The sequence below is a fragment of the Peromyscus californicus genome, unplaced genomic scaffold (assembly GCF_007827085.1).
Source record: "Peromyscus californicus insignis strain IS unplaced genomic scaffold, ASM782708v3 Scaffold_14__1_contigs__length_90479793_seg_2, whole genome shotgun sequence".
In the NCBI taxonomy this organism is placed as follows: Eukaryota; Metazoa; Chordata; class Mammalia; order Rodentia; family Cricetidae; genus Peromyscus; species Peromyscus californicus.
This window is the reverse complement of record NW_026294436.1, coordinates 55784878-55803331: the sequence shown is the minus strand read 5'-3', so window position 1 is coordinate 55803331 and position 18454 is coordinate 55784878. Positions and strand designations below refer to the sequence as shown.

The 18454-nt window shown below is 49.9% G+C and overlaps 1 protein-coding gene across 4 annotated transcripts in view; it reads right to left on the bottom strand.

The window, feature by feature from the left end:
- The window catches only part of Olfml2b (olfactomedin like 2B), a 36847-nt gene extending 22916 nt beyond the window's left edge, over positions 1–13931 (bottom strand). Inside the window, exons 1-3 of one of the 4 annotated variants that reach the window (XM_052737563.1) lie at positions 13377–13931; positions 10564–10827; positions 8641–8748 (exon numbers count right to left, since the gene is read on the bottom strand). In XM_052737563.1, the coding sequence (XP_052593523.1) occupies positions 8641–8748; positions 10564–10827; positions 13377–13550 (546 nt within the window). In that variant the 5' untranslated portion in view covers positions 13551–13931. The remainder of the gene's footprint in view (positions 1–8640; positions 8749–10563; positions 10828–13376) is intronic. The other 3 variants (XM_052737564.1, XM_052737560.1, XM_052737561.1) reach the window with 3 other exon arrangements.
- Positions 13932–18454: the final 4523 nt, after the last annotated feature.

The window sequence follows — 18454 nt, the reverse complement described above, 5'->3', positions numbered from 1 at the left end:
TCGGGATGCAATTTGCCAAATGTCATTAAAAAAACCGGCAGAGGACTAGTGAGATGGCTCTGAGGGTAAAGGCATTTGCTTCAAAAGCCTGGAGACCTAAGTTTAATTCCCAGAACCCACATAAAGTGGGAAGGAGAGAACCGACTCCACAAAGCTGTCCTCTGCATGTGTGCGATGGCGTACAAACACATATTACTCACACACACACACAGTAATCATAAATAAAAATAAAATCTGGCAGAGCTGACTCAGCAGCCAGCCCCCTGGCCTTTGCTCCTGAAGTTCACTTACTGGGCCGCTAAGGATGCTCGGCCAGCCCAGCCAACCCTACCAAGTGCTTTAAAGATGAAGGAGCATCCTTGTAATTTGCTTTCAGATGCATGAAAAGTCATGTATCTGCAGAGCAACTCAGGATGCTGGACTCCCTCAGATCCCCACTACTCCAAGTATGGACAAGAGGCCGGTACCATCAGCACTAGGCAGGAGCTTGCCAGAAAAGCCCATTCCCAGACCTGCAGGATCAGAATCTACATTTCCCCCAAATCTTCGGGTGTACTGAATCCACACCGGAGTTTGAGAAATGCTGTCTTTAAATAGAAGTTTGAGGTAGCCGGTAAACAGAAGCAGGAAAGAAGCTGTGACAGCCATGGTCTTCCCAGGTGAGAGCAGAAAGGTTCCTGGTCTCTGGCATCCTCATGAACCAGCATTGAGCAGCGGTCCCTTCCATGGCTTCTTATTCTAAGACGGGGAACAAAGCCTGGCAGTTCAGAGGCCAGCTGTGTGACCTCTCTGTTAGCTCATGGATGCTGAGGACCGCGGGCGGGGGTGGGGGGGAGCGGCTTCATGAGCAAGACAATGAGGATCCCACCTGGGGAAGATCACCTTCCATGAGGAAGCAACAGACCAAGACATGAGAAACTGCCAACCATAGAAAAGAATTGTGGGAAACTAAATCAGTGCAGCAAAGGCCAGTACTGACCCCTCACCAAGGGCAGGGACAGCACCCCAAGGAGGCTGAGTTGTGTTCAGACCCACTGCCCGGCAACAGCCCCAGGACTCCACCCAACGTGCTGATATCTTGGAGTGCTCAGGATGGTGAGGCCCGGGGGCTCGAGTATCTTTATTTTGTGAAAGGCTACCCTCAGATTCCTCCTGAGGACCCCCAAGGGTGAGCTTCCTGTACAGCACTCTCTGGGAGGTCCCAGCAGCCCCCAGGTGCAACTCCTGCCTCCTGCCCACTGAGCCCCAGGGGTTCCCTACCCATTGATTTATAGTCTCCAATCTCCTTTCTGATTTCAGCGAGGCTATTAGTTTGGATTTCCACAGAGGAGGGTTTGAGGCAGGCCAGCTCTGAAAACCCAGAGGGGCTATATAGTTTATTTCCCTCATGGGAACAGCAAAGCATGTTGGCCGCCTGAATAAACACCAGGCTGGAGGTGGCATCACCCCATCAGCCTGTTGGGCTGAGTCAGCTGATGTCCCCAGGGTGGCAGCAGCAGCAGCTGCCCCTCTGTGGCTACCTCCCCTCAGCCACCTCCCATGCATGGCTGCTGGCCCTCCGTGAGGCTCTGCCTTCTTCACACCAAGGACCTTTTGTGGGGGCACTTCTTGGAGGTGTGGGGCAGGGCATTCACCCACTCAGGGTGCTTAGGATCCTACCCTGTCAAATGGGTGAACTCCATGACTTCATGCCTCGAGCTCTTCCCCTCTGGGACAGCTGCAACCATGACATTTATGATGTATACAACTTGGCTCTTGGAGAGTTCATTAAAGATAGCAAGAAGGGTGCCTATCTGGCTTAAGCCAGCATACTACGTACCTGCCAAAGATCCTGGTGCCATGAAGTAGAGGGTGGGGAGGAAATGTGAAAGAGCAGACATCCCAGAGGGCCAGAACAGAAGGCTGAACACAACTGAAGATCTGGAAGCTTGGCTATAAGTCCCTAGACTAGGCGGAGCTAGGGAACTAGGGAGTGTTGACTGAAGAAATGCCACGTGCTAGAGATATGCACTTGGGCACAGCCCGCTATTAGCCGAGAGCAAGCCCATGCGGTCAGGTGGGGAAAGGGGGTCAATGCTAACTGTGGCTAGAGGTACAAAACCCAGAAGGAGGGAGCATGTGAGCTGGGCAGAGTCCCTGGGCAATGTAGACATAACACATGGGTGGAATTGGGGTCAGCACAGGACATTCATCAGCACACTGCTCGGCATATACTTTGGCATGGTGTGGAAGCCAGTACATCCAAATGTGCATACTGGTGGGGTGGGGATGGGGAAAGGGTGTCCTCTGGGTGCAGACTCTACCCTGAACTTTCATAGCTATTGGACAAGGATGGGGGCATGGTAGGTAGAGACAAAAGGTACGATGCCTTTCTTAGGACAAAACTATGAGGGTGACGGAGTAAGGTGGCAGGGCTCTGGAAGCTCTCCACGGCCTTGCTTCTCTAACCAGAACCACAACGAGTATGCATGGAGAAAGCCTCTGGAGGTCACAGCCGGGTTTTATAACCATGCCATCGACGAAACCTCTCCAGGCCCTTTGGAGAAAGAACGGAGGCATCTACCGCACCCAGGCCTGTTACAGAGAACAGACAAGGAGTTGTATGTGGCAGAGACCCTGGGGGGGGGGGGCAGGGCTGGAGACATACAGGTGACGCTGCAGTAGAGTGGCCCTTTCTGTCCCAGTAGCAAACCGATGTGGAAGGAAAGAAGAGCTGTGGTTGGCATGGCTGAGACAGGGCAGAAAGAAAGAATCCTGGGATACATTAGGCACCTGTGGGGGGAAGCTGGGCCAGACTGCATGGAGGCCAAACCTTGCTCCCATGCCATGCAGCAGGCTGCCTGGAAGGCATGACTATTGCACCAGGCTCGGGTGCTGAGAGCAAGTCTGGAGTGGTCTTGCAGCAGTACTGGGATGAAGGAATCAACAGTAGAAGGGCTAGTGGTTCCTGGGCTTGCCCTGGCTGTCCCCTCCTGCTCTGAGCCCTCAGGGACACAACTCGGAGCAGATGGCCAGGGACAGCTATCCCGGCTGACAGCTGTCCCCCAGCTCCTACTAAGAGAGCTAGAATGGGAAGAGCAGCTGCCAACAGCCGGTGCTCCTGATGGCAGGGGACAAGCAGGCTGTGGCCCAGTCCCTCTGACCACAGCTGGTGGAGCAGGTGGACCTGGGGAGAGGGAGCCACCAGCTGCTGCTGTTCTAAATCCTTCCCCAACTGACCAGCTGCTTAGCATCTTGTGTGCGTCAGGTGCTGCTGAGCCAGCCCTGGGGAACAAAGAGCAATACTACCCAGCTGCCCTCAAGAGATCCCTAGCCAGCTGCCCTCTGGAGAGCCCAAGCTTGGGAGGGGAATCAGATCAGATAAGTTCCGGGCTCCTGGGGATGAGTTTCTGTGTTAGATGAACCCTTAGACACTGACCCCCAAAACCAAGCCGCATGCTCCCCCATATCCTGGCAGTGATGAGCTCTTCCTAAGCCAGTGGATGGGAGGCTGACTCCCTTTACCTTTAGCCAAGAAGGAAAGCTTGAGTTCCACAGTAGCAAATTAGATTTGAAGCGTATATAACCCCAGGAGAGGTAAAACTTGGCTTGAACTCATATTAAGATGTAAATTGAATTAAGTAAAGCTGGAATGTATTTTGGAAACATTCTCACTGACCCCTTTGCCTTTTCAGTGTGTGCTTGCAGGAGATGGGGTGAACCTTCCTCTCCAAAGCTGCGGCTTGAAGAAACCGCAAGGGTGAAATGACTACAGAGAGCTCTCCTAAAGAGGACACTTTGATCAGGAGAGCGAGCACTTGGGGTGTTTTGATGGACTGGGAAGTTTGGAAAGCAAAATTAGGTTTCCCTAACTTACTGCCAGCACTACACAGGTGAAAATTACATTTCCTATTAGTTAGTGCAAACATGCATCCCCCTGAGTAAGGACTGCTCCTCTGATGTTGCCTTCTGAGCCAGGAACACAGAAAGCAATAGATCTTCAGATTTCGGGGAGACCCTCATCGATGCCTGGGCCAGTGCATTCTGGCAGAGGCGGGGGGGGGGGGCTAGTTCTGTGCCTGCAAAACCCATCAGAGACTTCTAAGCTTCCTCAGAGGCAGCATTATCTGGAGAAAATGCTTCAGCTGACACACAATGTCACCCCCAGTGCTCATCGGTGCGTAGGAACAAAGGGAAAGCCACACATGGGGGGTGGGGTGGAGGGTGGAGTGGGGGAGTCGGGGGGCTGGGCTCAGCAACAGAAACGATGACGCCTTTAGAATCCATTCTCAGTCTTGGACAGGCTGGCAAATCTTTGTGTCCTTGGTACACCTGGGGTTAAGGATGAAATCTTTGCCTACGTTGAATCAGTGCCACCCAGGTCTATATGCAATTATCAGGGTTTGTCCTTGCCTTTGGAAGCTCTAGGTTTCCCTCCTAAACTTCCAGTCCTCACCTCTCCCCACCTTTCAACTCCAACTCCCCCATCATATTCTCTGATTTCTCTTCCCCTCCCCAGCCACTGGCAGGAGGGGGTCAGCATGAGTCTACCAGGTTGAAGGTCACTGGCTGTTTCTTCTTCCTGGACCAGCTCTCAAAGCAGGGTGCATGTGTTTCAGGCCTCCCCAAAGTAAATAAAGGTGTTTGGGGTTCAGATTTTGAAACTCAATAAAGTAGTTTCACTATAGTATATCCTTCCTCCCCAAATTAGAAAGTCGGATATTATCAAGTGCTGATGAAGGTTCATATCTGCTTGGAGGGAGTATAAACTTGGACTCACTTGAGAAGACAGTTTGGCAAGACCCCCTTAAAGTCTAAGACAGCAATTCTCAACCTGTGGGCCATGACTCCTTTGGAGGTCACACATCAGATATCCTGCATATCAGATATTTACATTACTATTCATAACAGTAGCAAAATTAGTTATGAAGTAGCAACAAGATATTTTATGGTTGTGGGTCACCACAGCATGAGGAACTGTATTAAAGGGTCACAGCATTAGGAAGGTTGAGAGTCACTGGTCTAAGACAACTGAAAAGCCACTCACTTCATTCTTTGTCTATACCATGGAAAATGCAAGCAAGCATGTGCCAGGGCACACGTACAGGGCTATTCTTACACAGGGGCCTTCCTGGGCTCTTCTAAAGGATGAATTTGGAAATAATGCACATGTCTAAGATCACCAAATGCATAGATAAACTGCAGTATATCCATGTACTAGACTAGTACACAGGAATAAAAATGAGTGAATAAGACACAAAAACAAGAGTTAAATGTTAAAAATGTGAAGTTGGGTGATTTGTAGGAGTCTATATAATCAAAGTTCAAAAATAGACAAAACTATCACACTTGGCGATTCATCCTTGAAGAATAAACCTGTAGAGCAAAGCAAGGAGGGGGCTGGAGGGATGGACCAGTGGTTAGAGCACTGGCTGCTCTTGCAGAGGACAGGGTTTCAGTTCCCAGCAGCCACCTGGTGGCTTACAACCCTCTTTAACTCTAGTTCAAGGGGATCTGATGTCCTCTTCTCATTTCCATGGGCACACATGTGGTAAACGCTCAAACATATAAAAATGAAACAAATCTTTAAAAAAAAACAAGGAAGGAAAGAAAACAAGGGAGATGATTAAGTTTCCCTGGGGGTGAGCCTGGGAGGGCGTGCGGGCTGTGGGTGCGCTGACATCACTGTAACATCACTGTCTTCAGCTGGATGGTGGTTTTCAGAGATTTGCATTATAATGAACTATCAAGCTATATGTTCTCTATGCATTTGCCAATGCATGTATCTTTTCCATCATTTAAAAGAAAAGCTTAACTAAACTCGACCCACAGGCAGAGCTGCCAGGGAGGATTTCACTGAGAGTGAGGAGGCTCTGAACCAGGATCCATTTCTCTCTTCTTCCTTCCTCTTTCCTCTGCAAATGAGGTTTCCACGCCTCCATTCTCCTCTACGCCCGAGACAGATGTGCACGTGTGTGCCCGCCTGCACTGCCAGGCAACAGGCTTACTCTGAGAGAACAGCCCCTCCGATCTGACCTCCTTCGGTCTTGTCTGACCTCCAAAGAACTCCCCTTGGGATTCAAGAATCTGCAAGGAGTGGGAGCAGAATTTGATTTCAATTCCTCCCACAGAGCCAGGCTGGAGGGAAGGCGTGTTTTTTCCATTTACCCAACATTCTGCCTTTTCAATTACTGCAACCCCCAGACAGACAGCCTGCACAGTCTTGATTCCACCTCAGTCTGAGATACAGTGCTTTACTTCATGGGTCAAAGACTCCTGTCAGCACAACGACCTGTCGCCTTGGGTTGTCTGGCTTCGGGAAACCTCCGTGGAGTGGGACCTTCATGCATGTGGGACCCAGCCACAGTTCTGCCTAGAAACTCCCTTGGAAGAGCTATAGTTTTCAAACTCTGGTTAGGAAAAACTGATGCCTACAGGGTAGACAACAAGGACTGGAAGGAACTTCTGAGATTGATTAGGGAGAGTCCTGGACCAGAACCAGAAGGCCTGAACCAGAACCCAGCCCTAGGCTTCTTTTCCCTTGATTTCAGGCAAGCCATGGAATTTCCTGAGGTCTCACATCCTGCTCAGCTCACAGAAACAAATCACTAAATGTATATGGAATGTTTTTTTTTAAAAAAAATGTAAAATGCTGTGTAAATACAAGGATTATTATTATAAAAGTCCAACGCTGGCTACCAAACGTGAGTTTTGAAAAGAGATACTCTCGTCTCTATGACGATGGAGACAAAACCTCAGTGCCTAAGTGCCATCCTGCTGGGCCACTGCACTGTACCAGATTCCCCCCACTTCTACCCTCAGCCAGAGGCAAGGGCACTGCCATGGGGGCTGGGGATGGGCTGGGCCCTTCTTCACAGTCCGTCCCACTGACCTCCTCTGAGGACGGGTACCTGACCCTGGCCGCTAGTAGCCTCTCACAGAGCTATCTTCCTCAAGCTGTTCTTGCTAGAAAGAATGGGAACTATGTGGCTGTCAGGGGCAAATGGAAGTATACAGGGTGGCTGTTAATCGTTTTCTTAAAGGGATATCACGCATTTGGACTGTTAATCGTTTTCTTAAAGGGATATCACACATTTGGACAGTTCTAGGGGACTCTGGGGACAGAGGCACTTTCCAGCTCTGAACTCCGGTTTGACCCTTCAGAACCAACCCATCTGGAGGGGTCCTGTTTTTGATGCTAGCCATCAACATCGGGCCTACCTCTCCAGGAAGTCACTCTGGGGACAGTGGGCAGAGTAGAGAGGACTGCTGTGGCTCATGTGGCTGCCTCACTCTGTCTGCAGACTCAAGTTGTAGACCCTGGCTGGACCCTTCTTATCACACGTGGCAACTGAAGTGACTTTAGACCCACTAATGTCCCCAGAACAACGTTCATATTCTAAAAACTCTTCACAGTACGGAAGGGTCTAAACCTAAGGGTGTTAGAAGGGGAACTGGGGTCCACTTCTAAGAAAGTGTTTGGAGACAAGCCTTGCTATGTAGTTCAAGCTGGCTTTGAACGCATGATCCTCCTGCCTCTGCTTCCCAAGAGATGGGATTAGAGACACGGGCTACCACGACTGGCTTTGGGGGACAGTTAAAAATCTCTCTCTCTCTCTCTCTCTCTCTCTCTCTCTCTCTCTCTCTGTGTGTGTGTGTGTGTGTGTACCACAGCACTTGTGTGGAGGTCAGAGGCCCCCTTGGAGAAGTCTGTACTCTCTTTGTGGGTCCCAGGGATTGAACTCAGGTCATGATGCAGGGCAGCAAGCCCCTCTACCAACTGACTCATCTCACGGTCTCACAGGCCCCTCTGGGAACATCTTTTAGGAGTGAAGGGAAGGTGCTGAGTGAGCTAACCATGAACGTGGGGATTCATCTTCTCTGCCCCAGCATTCCCAGCATTGCATTGTGGGAATGTTTACCCTCATCTCTCTTCGGTCATAACTCAGATGCTGGGTTTAACTGAATGATTTTGACATAGTTCCACCATGGTTAGTGTACCTTTTGTCCCCTGGACAATCATACAAGGTGGGCGGGACATCATGAGTGGGGCGGGGGTCTTGTGGCTGCTTGGTCGTGGCAGAGTAACTTTCTCTGCTGACCCTGAGGCTGCTGCTCTTTCTGCACAAACTAGTGATCTTCCCTTTCTCACATCTATTAATCACTCATCAGGAAACCTCATAATCTCCATGACAGAACCCCCAGAGCCTATCCAGTTCATGGGGAATATTGAAATGTTCATGGTCATCACATCATTAAACCCAGGGCTTAGAGCAGCGGTTCTCAACCTGTGGGTCGGGACCCCTTTGGTGTATTTACATTACAATTCAAAACAGTAACAAAACTACAGATATGAAGTAGCAACAAAATAATTTTATAATTGGGGGGTCACCACAACATGAGGAATCATATTAAGGGGTCGCAGCGTTAGGAAGGTTGAGAACCGCTGCTCTAGAGGAACACTTGGAAACTAAGGTAATAGATTTGTGCTGGAAGCAGTAACTCTTTGGGCACAAGAGCTAGATGCCAGTCAACAGCACCCGTCCTGGAGCCTCTTCCAGTAGGGCTGAGTGAGGAGAACTAAAATGCTATACCCTTTGGGGCTCGATTGCAAAAACAAACAAACAAATAAAACCATAGTAAGACGAGAATCTTCCTTACCTCCTCCAGTTTATCCACGCGCCCCACCAGTTTAGTGGTGACTGAATGTAGCTTTAGAAGATCCAGGCCATAGAAAGCACCTTCCAGCATGTCTATAATTGTGGAAAGCTAAGAAGCAAGAGTAGAGGGTTAGTTAGTTGAGGTTCAGGGCCAACAGAACCCCAGGAAAGAAGTTCCTTTTTAGATCTCTACGATGGGACTCCACAGGGAAGCCACTAGCCAGGAATTGAGAGGGGCCCTCAGAAGCACATTTGTGTAGGGAAGGACACAGATAAGCCCCAGCTGTGGTATGTATTCTGCCTGCAAAAAGACAATTAGATGACCTTACATGAACGTAAACCTGAGGTCTGCATACTTCCATAAGCTGTTTATGTCGGTTACAGCACAGGTCAGCTGCCCTCACCTGCCTTTCTTACTAGACTCTAAGTTCCTTGGGGCCTTCTCATCTGTTCTCTCAACATACGCGTGAGACTCTTTACTAACAGGTAACCCACATATACTCAGCATAGTGGCTGCAAATGTCAACAACACCTTGAGGACATGCTTCTGAAACCCTTAACTCCATCCTGGAATAAAGGCCCTGAAAGGCACCCACTGTCTCCCCAGTACAAAAAAAACCTAAACTGATCCTGGGTTATAAACAACACAGTGGCCCATGTTTGAAGTGGCCACCTGCCCTAGAGAATACAGCCTTCTTGTCTTTTCCAAGGCTCCGGCAGCATCCAGGGCCTGCAGAGCTCCGGCGAAAGTGCAGGTGAGACATGGAGAAGAGCCTTCCTTCCAACCAAGGACCTGTGTGTGGAGCACGCTGGGCCACGCTTTTGTAATCTCTGCTCCCCATGCATCTCCTTGCTTTGCTTCCAAATGAAGAACTCCACACGGACATGCTCGGCGTTTAGAAGCTCTCTTTCCAGCTCAGGAAATCCCACAGCTGGATAGTATGGACTTGGATGACTTTTCTGATCCCTAATAGATTTCTGCCTGCTGTGGTTCCAGAAAACCCCCAGAGTCCAACCCTAGAACGGAATACTGTGGCACCAGCTTCAAAAAGTCTCTCTGGGTAGAGCTACTACCCTGAATCACATGACCAAGCCTGAAGCATTCCTTGTCCTGCTAAACACTTCTCTGCTTAAAGAACAATGGACGACTACTAGGTCAGTGAGTAGGTGTCAGATCCTCGACACATCAGATCTCCCCTCATACATTCATTTACACAGGCTTCGTGGGTATGATGCCAATGGCTCACTAGGTGCCATCCATCAGTGTTCCCAGATCCCGCAAGGCCCTCCACATTATATTCAAGGAGGCTGAGCTCACAGAAGTGAAGGAGGATCATGGAGCAGTGACTGGACCACAAGGCGTTCTGACCACCCCACTGCAAGGGAAAGAGCAAGGGCAGGGTACATGAAGCCCTCAGCCAACCATGGGGCTGCCCACACAGGACTATTTCCCCACAATACAAACACGAGCCCGGGAGCAGTGTAAAGACCTGACCAGAGCAGGCCACTCTAACAGCAGTGCCAGGACCAAAGGGCTCACTCTTCTTTGTGCCTTTAACACCTTTGGTGTGCCTGGTAGGGCTGACAGTAAGTTGTAACTGTGATTTTCCTGGAGAACACTGAGTTCTTTTGGCCAGATGGGCCTGGCAGATGCCCCTTGGCCCGGCCTCCCTGGTTCCATAGGAGAGGTGGGCATAGGGCATAATTTGCTCCCCCCTCCCCCCCGTCCCCATCCCCATCTCTCTCTGACTTCAGAGCTGAAAACATCCAGCTTGTTAGATCAGCCTCGAATCCACAATGAAGACTCCAGGGGCCAGGCCTGACCTTCTTCAAAGGCCGTCCATGCCCGGCTATGAGTCTGTAGTCTCTGAGATTCCCCAAGGGACCCTCTCACCCAAGGCACTTCCCCCATACCAGCTCCTACCTTCAAATCCCGGCTGTCGGCCTCCCGCAGCTTCTGGAGCCTGAAGTCCCCCTCACAAGGATTGACGGCCGATGGGGGCGCAACACAAGCACATTTACAGGAGGAGCCCGAGGTGATGGTCTCCACCGTGTAGAAGTCTTCCTTTCTGGAAGCGCCCGCATTGATCCTTTGGCAGGCTTCTCGGCCCAGCGGTCTCACCACACACTTGCACTGGCAGTCGGAGCCCTCAGACACAGCCTTCACTTTGTCATAGTCCCCCAGCAACTAGACACACACAGAGGGACCGAGTTGGAGGGATGCAAAAACATGCACCTCAAGGAGGCTGACATGTCACCTTGCCAAGGTCCTGCCCTAGCCAAAGACTTCAGCCCTGCGCCGTGGAGTGAAGAAGTCACAGCTCACAATTCGCTGAGGCAGACATTTCCTTGAATGCGCTCAGAACTCCGCTAGTACGTTGGCCTTGGAAAGCTGTATCTTTCTCAGGAGGGCCCTTAGCCTTTTATCGTTTAAAGAAAACAAGCAAAAAACAAAAGCAAACAAACAAACAAAAAAAACCAATCTGCATTGTTCTTTTAACAGCCCTTCCCCTTAGCTCAAATCCAGGTCCATATTAGAAGTGGAGACACAGTTGAAGGAGGGATTGGGAAAGCTTGTCTTGGACAGTGAGGACTACAGGCTTCTCAGCCATTTATTCATTCAACACTTACAGAGGACCTCCTCAGGTTTGTGCAACGCGTGCTGAGAGGTAATGATGGGCCGGACAGAGAACCTGTTCCTGAAAAGCCCACTGTAAATAAGCCACACACACGACGGTGCTGAGTGCCCCTGAAGAGCGGGGATAAACTTGTACTGGGAGCTAAGGCTCCACCTGGGAGCTAGGGAAGACTGCTAGGAGGAAGTGGTATTTGATGTGAGCCTCCAAAGACGGATTAGATTGACAGACAGAGAACTGGTAGAGACAGAAAAAAACAGATCCAGAAGTCTGTAAGGTTTATATAGCCTCAGAGTTCCTTTGGCTACTGACCCAAAACTCCAGCCCCGAACCAGAAGAACAAAAGTAGCTGTGCTTGCTGCATCTAGAATGTTAAACATTTCCTTCTGGGTACATACTCCTCCCAGCCTCCCCAGGCAGGCTTTCTGCTGTCCCTACCCTGAGAGAACAGCCCTCCTAAGCCCCATCAGCTCATGGCCAGTAGGCCATATATTCCCAAAGCCAAGGCTTCTATCCTAACCAGGCAGAGGGATCCCTTTCTTTGACTAATGATGGCAGCAGGCAAGCTTGGAGCCTGCAAATGTTCCTTGGGATGCTGTCTGCGGGAAGAAGGCGTGTAATGTTTTCCTTGCAACGGTTGGGTTTCTTCTAAAGCTAATGTTTGCTTTAGGATTGTTGTCAAACACAGACTGGACCAAGTGGAAGGAGGAGGTATGTAGCTCAGGGTGACTTAAGCAGCTAGTCTCTCCACGCTGAGAATAAATCGTTCCTGTCTCCTTTCTGAAACCGCCTGGATTCCTATGCAACCTTGCTCAGAGAACCCTGGATGGGTTCCCTCCCTTCAGGAAGCTCCGGTTTCAGGCAAGCTTTTGTTTATGGTTTTCCAGAGCCCCAGCGGGAGGGATTTTAAGTCTTTTCAATTTAAGGGTCAGTGTGAGGTTAGGGGTGGGCAGAGGGCATATGTTAGCATAATTATTAAAAGACGAAACAAGCATTCGATCAAACCCAAAGTAAGGCTGACAGCTCTCCTCTCTGCAGAGAGAAAAGACCCAGACTGAGGGCCCAATGGAGGTACAGGCAATGCGCTCAGCATCCTCTCTCCGACATTATTCATCCTGAGGACCATGGTGACGTCCACTGCACATCAGCATGCCAGCTTTGGAGAGCACGAATACCACATAAGTGAGAGAAGTGTCCCTGACAGTCCTGAGAACTAGGCTGGAGACTGCCAGAAGCCAGGCTCTCCCTTTCACTTTTAGCGTCTCCTCCTCATCTCTGGGAGGGCTATCAGGATGTTTTGAGGATTGAGTTAGATTTATAAATGGTCACGCCACAACGCTCATCACTATCAGGGGTCACTTGCCCCCCCCCCCCCACTGAGAATCAGCCAGAACTGTGTGGATCTGCACTTCCCCTCTCTACTCCCAACGAACCAGGTCTTAACATAAATCCCTCTGTTCTGGGGTTCCCCTCATATGCATCACACATGTGGCAGCTCTGTCTTCACCCCATGCTTCTGCCCGAGTGTCTCATCTGAGGCCATAAAACAGCTCCCATGGCTTATGCCATCTGCCTCCTATCCAGCATGCCCTCCTGTTTACACATTCCGATTCGGACAAGCAGTCTCACAGGCAAGAGGTACTTTTCACAACCATCACACCAACACACACCCCCACACACACCTTTCTTCTCAAGGAGTGTATGAAATCCTCCTTTTCCCTCCTTTCTCCTGACTTGGAAAGCTCGAAACACCCCACAGTTGTGAGAGGAGGACCCAGACCCTGACTTTTAAGAGGATACCTTAACCAAACAAAACAAAAAGCCAGTGTGGTGGAATCTCCACCCTTGAGAAGTGGAGGTCTTAGGAACCGAAGTTGAAGGCTAGCCTCAGCTACAACAGTGAGCTGGAAGCCAGCCTGGTCTACAAGAAAGCCTGTCCAAAACCAAACAGACAATATACTGTGATAAGTGAAAAGTAAATACTCTTCTCACTAAAAATAAAGAGAAAAACAGCTGCTCACAAACTCTTCATCCAGGACCAGCCTCACGCCCTCGCCATCCCCCAAGGCAAGAGGGGAGGGCAAGAGATTCTTCATCCTACCTGAGATAAAACGTTCTCCTGGTTGTCCGCCTCGTTTTGCAGAGTGTCATCCTCCGTGGGCGCCACTGTTTGCACCTCAGGGGGCTCGCTTGATCCTGTGGGAGGAGTACTGGATCCCCAGACCCGTGTCACCACCAGAGCAAAGCAAAGAACTAATGGCAGAGGATTGGCCATGAGTGATGCGACAACAGGGACCTTAGTCCCTACAGAGACCACCTTGGGTAGGGGTCTTAGCAAAGACAGGCTGGAAGGCGTCTTCACTGGAGTCCCGAAGAGTGGCCGCTCAGAGAGCCGTCTAAAGCTGGGTGTGGCTGAGTGGAGCAGGACTGCGCTCCCCAGAGACCCTGAGCATCTCCTCCCCAACCCCAGCAGCCTAGAACTGTGCAGAGGTCGCCAGAAAGAGGTGACTGAGGGGGCGGAGGCGGGTGCGGGCTCCTGGAGGGCGTCGCCGCGGGGTGGGCTCAGGTGGAAGGCTGGCGCCGGGAAGCTCGAAGCACACGGGGACCGGGTGCAGGACGGACAGTGGCCACAGCGCGGGAGGCGAGGGAGGGCTGCTGGCCCAGGGCGCCGCGGGGCTGGCGCGGAGGGAGGGCGGAGCCTCTATTGTGCCGGGGCCGAAAGATGCAGCCAGTGACGGCGCGGAGGAGGAGGACCGGGAAGCGCAAAGACTTGGGCTCAGCGCCTGGGGACCCCGCCTCCTCCCGGATCGGCCGCTGCGCGCTAGTAGTCGCTGGCCGGCGTGGGTAGGGCGCGGCTGGCTTTGCTTCGGACTGTAGATACTGACCCTAGTGGGACTTCGTGTGCCTTTTCTCGAGTTTTCTTCACCCCCAAGTCCCGGCAGAGCCCTGACTTGTCCCTGGACTACAACCTGGACCGAGGAGAAACGACTGCCGGACTTGACTCCATCCGGAGTGCGGGCAGCTTTGAACTTGAGGCCAATGGTAGTCCGCGTGCCTGCCACAACTTGAGAACCTAATACCTCCCCCCAGAGGTTGCATCTTGAATCTCTGCCAGAGTGTGGCAGAGTTAGATTAAATGCTTAAAGTAAGGATACTGGCTACAGGTCTCTGGCGCTCTGCTTGTCCTGGTGATTTCCCAGAACCAAACGACTGCCACCGGGCACACTTCTTACAATCTCCGGGTTTAGGACGAGTCGCCAGGCTTCTCTCTCTCTCTGACCAGATCATCTTTAAAGGGTGTGTATTTGCAACGTCGTGGTTGTATGCCGTTGTGCTCTTAATTAGTGTCCCCTGTATATGCCTACTATGAAGATTAACAATGTGTCACTTGCAGGAAAAGCACTGTGTCTTCTAGGACAACTGTCTCTAAAGATGCTCAGCGGAGTCTGGCCAATTCAAGGATTCGACCTCCTTGAGAAATCCAGACAGCTTGTTCCTAATGCCAAGTGACAAGCTTGGAATGGCTTAAGTAATAAATCAAGCAGACTCCAGCTTAGATATGACAGTTGACAGAAGTGTAACATTACCATTTATTAATCATCATCATCATCATTATTATTATTATTATTATTATTATTATTATTATTATTTCAATGCTAGGGATCCAACTTGGGCCTCCTGGATCCTAGACAAGCTTTCTGACACTGAACCACACACCCTTGACCGTAATAATAACAAGTATTAGTATTTTCCTAAAGAGAAAAAAAAAAGTTTATGGAGAAAAAAAACTAAGCCTCTAGAAGCCTGCTTTTGCAGGAATGCTACATACATACCTTTCTATGAACACTATCAAATCTTGTCTGAAACTAGATGGGAGTTAATGCTACAAATGTAGTTTTCAAGTCCAGTTAAAACAAATGTTGAGGGCTGGCCAAGTTCAAGGCGACATTCAGCTAGGAGGTTCCTGGGTAGATCGGGGAGGTGCAAGAAGCAATGGGGACCCTAAGGCAGAGTACAACCATAGCCTGCACAGCTTAAAGAAGAAGCAGGTCACTCTCGTGGGAAGGCCAGGAAGGATTTCGTGGAAGAGTAAGACTGAGGAGGATGACCATCATAGTGAGGGTGTTTCAACAGGTAGTAGAGAGATCAAATGCAACCTGGATACATTTTTGGGCAGACAGCAGCCTTAATCTTCACATTCCCTTTTCCGGTGTCAGTCACCGGTTAGGAAAGCCTTCCCTGACCCAGGGTGGTGCCTCTGTGATGTGCTCCCACGGAACTGGTTGTTGGGGATTTATAGCCTTCATGCCTCTCTTTCCTACTGTAACATGGCAGGCCTGTAGCTGACTTGGCTCAGTATTACATCCTCAGGCTTCCACCGGTACCTGGAGCGCTGTCTTAGTTACTTTCCTATTGTCATAACAAAACACCATGATCAAGGCAACTCAAAAAAGAAGGCATTTTATTGGGGCTCATGGTTCCAGAGGGTAGTAGAGTTCATGACCATCTGGAGGGGAGGGAGCATGGTAACAGGCAGGCAGGCAGGCATGGTACCGGAGCAGTGGCTAAGCTTACATCCTGGTTTGCAGGCTGCAGACACAGAGAGAAACCTGGCATAAGCTTTTGAAACCCCCAAACCCACTCCCAGTGACACACCTCCTCCGACAAAGCCACACCTTCTAATCCTTTCCAAACAGTTTCATCCACTTTGGACCAAGCATTCAAATATACGAGCCCATGGGGGGAAAGGAGGCATTCTCATGCAAACTACCACAAGCACAATGGCCACTCAACGACTGTTGGTTGACTAAGTGGAAGCTACAAGTAATGTAACTGAATGTGTTTATTCCCCATTACCCTCATCAACAGCATTTAGTATCCACTAGGGTGCATTTGACCGGAGTGCCAGAGACTCCTACTAGCAAGGACCTAATCAAATATACATTTCCCCCCAACAATAGAAGTCTGTCATGGAGCTGCTCACTCATGTAACCAAGGAACCAACCAAACTCTTTTCATTATCTACTCTACTATTTCTGGAGTATTGGTGTGTTGACCTGATCATAATTGATTTAAGCTTGATTTGGCTACCCATAAGTCAGACACTCCATTTTCTTGTCTCCTGTACAGCTAAAGGTAGCCATAGGATTCCATTCTGGTCAACAAACAGAATAAACCTGCAAGGAGTTTCTGGAAGAGATATTTGATTCCTGATGAGAGACCAACCCGAAAGTGGGGCTTCTAATGCTATCCCTCCCCTCTTCTCTTTGAATGGTCGTGATGCTTGGAGCTGTAGCAGCTGTCCTTGAGACCATGGATCTCTTCTGTTTGTTTCTCATCTGGAGTATAGCTGTTTTCTAAGACTCACTTTTAAAGTATCTTTTACATGTTCAGCCTTATGGTTCCACATAGAATATGACCAAGAGGGCTCCACCAGAGGGCTTTTCTTTCACATAATGATAAAAGTACACACCTTCTAAACCACCTCATTCTCAGATTGGGCCCTTGTTCTCTCTCTCTCTCTCTCTCTCTCTCTCTCTCTCTCTCTCTCTCTCTGTCTCTCTCTGTCTCTGTCTCTCTTCCTCTCTCTCTCTCTCTCAGTGCCCCAGTTTGAAGAAAGGTTAGAGCACAGAGAAACCAGTTTTTCTTTTTCTTAACTCTGCTCTTTTACAGGAACATTTAATTCTGTTTTATTTTGGTTTCGGTTTTTGAGACAGGGTCTCACTCTGTAGCCCATGCTGGCCCAGAACTCGCTGTGTAGAGCACTCTGGCCTCGGACTCCCGGCGGTTCTTCTGCATCAGCCTCCTCAGAACCGGCATGACGAGACTGAGTCACCACACTTTCTTGGTACTGCTTTTTCATTAAGGCACACGCAGCTGCCTCAGCTTTTTTGGCAGTCACATTTCACGTGACTCACATGATTTCTTTTTCTTAATGTAGTTTTCGTTTTTCATATGTAAGTTTTATGTTGGTTTCCTCTGTTCTCTGCATTCCAGTGATTTTTGTTTAACCCAAGTATGGGCTTTTACATTTTTTAACCACTGAAAAATATGGTGGGTTTGGCCCATCCATTTCATCCTGTTGAAAGCATGATTTTTTTTAACCTTTGTTCTAACTTTGGGTGAGCTCCAAATTCAATAAGCACAATTTCTGTCTTCATTCAAATCATTAAAAAAAATGTCCATTCAGATGGGGTTAGTGTAGTTAGCTTTATACCCACCATAAGAAAAGGTCTCCTCAGTGTTCCCTCCCTGTCTCCCTGTCTCCCAGCCTCCCTGCCTCCTGCCTCCTGCCTCCCTGCCTATTATCGAATCCCGGGCTTCTCTTTGGCTATGCTCATGTTCTACCACTAAGCTACCCACCCCCTTCCTTACTGGAGTTTGAGCAGCCAGTCAGAGATGCTGATGCCCAGGCTACATATGTCTTTAGCACATTTTCAAGCATTCCCCAGGAATCCTTGGTGATGTGCCTTTCCAGAAATCTCTATCCCTCAGCATCCTTCTATCTGTTAATCTGGTACACTGATCTGAAGATGCTGAGTTGGGCTTGGTTTGGCTTTCAAACAGCAGAGTTACCTACTGTAGACTCCCCCAATCCCCTTACTAAGAGCTTGTTGATTCCATGTCCTTCGACCCTCGGCATGTTAGTGCAAAGTAAATACAGCTTTCCGTGCCTAACAGATGACTTCACCGAGACACCGAGACAGGAGTCTGCATGATGGCCGCTCTGCACTGAGAGTGAAGCCTATGCCAGCCATCAGGGGATGTTCAATCCCCGGGTCGGTGGCATCGTTTCCTCTCACAAACATGAAAATGGATTTGGAGTGGGACATACTGTAGACATGTTCAAGAGGGTCTCAGAAGCCCCGAGAGTGCCACTTCAGCTCTCAGAGGCCCGGAACCCTTCCCGTGTTTGCCTGCCAACATATTGCTAGATGCTGGGGATTGCCTAGGCACCTCAACCAATCACCCCCCCCACCCCCGCCCCCAGCCAAGTTTGCTTTTGGCAAGGGCATCTGTTTTCCAGTTTACCCAGGAGCCCCTGGCTTTTCTCTGACATGTCAGTCTGTTGCCAACCAAGCCTTCATTTGCCAGGTGGGGCTGGTGGCTAGAAATGACCTGCCACCTCCGTGTGTAATTTAGAGAAAGCACCTGCCCCACAGCAGCAGAATCAAAGAG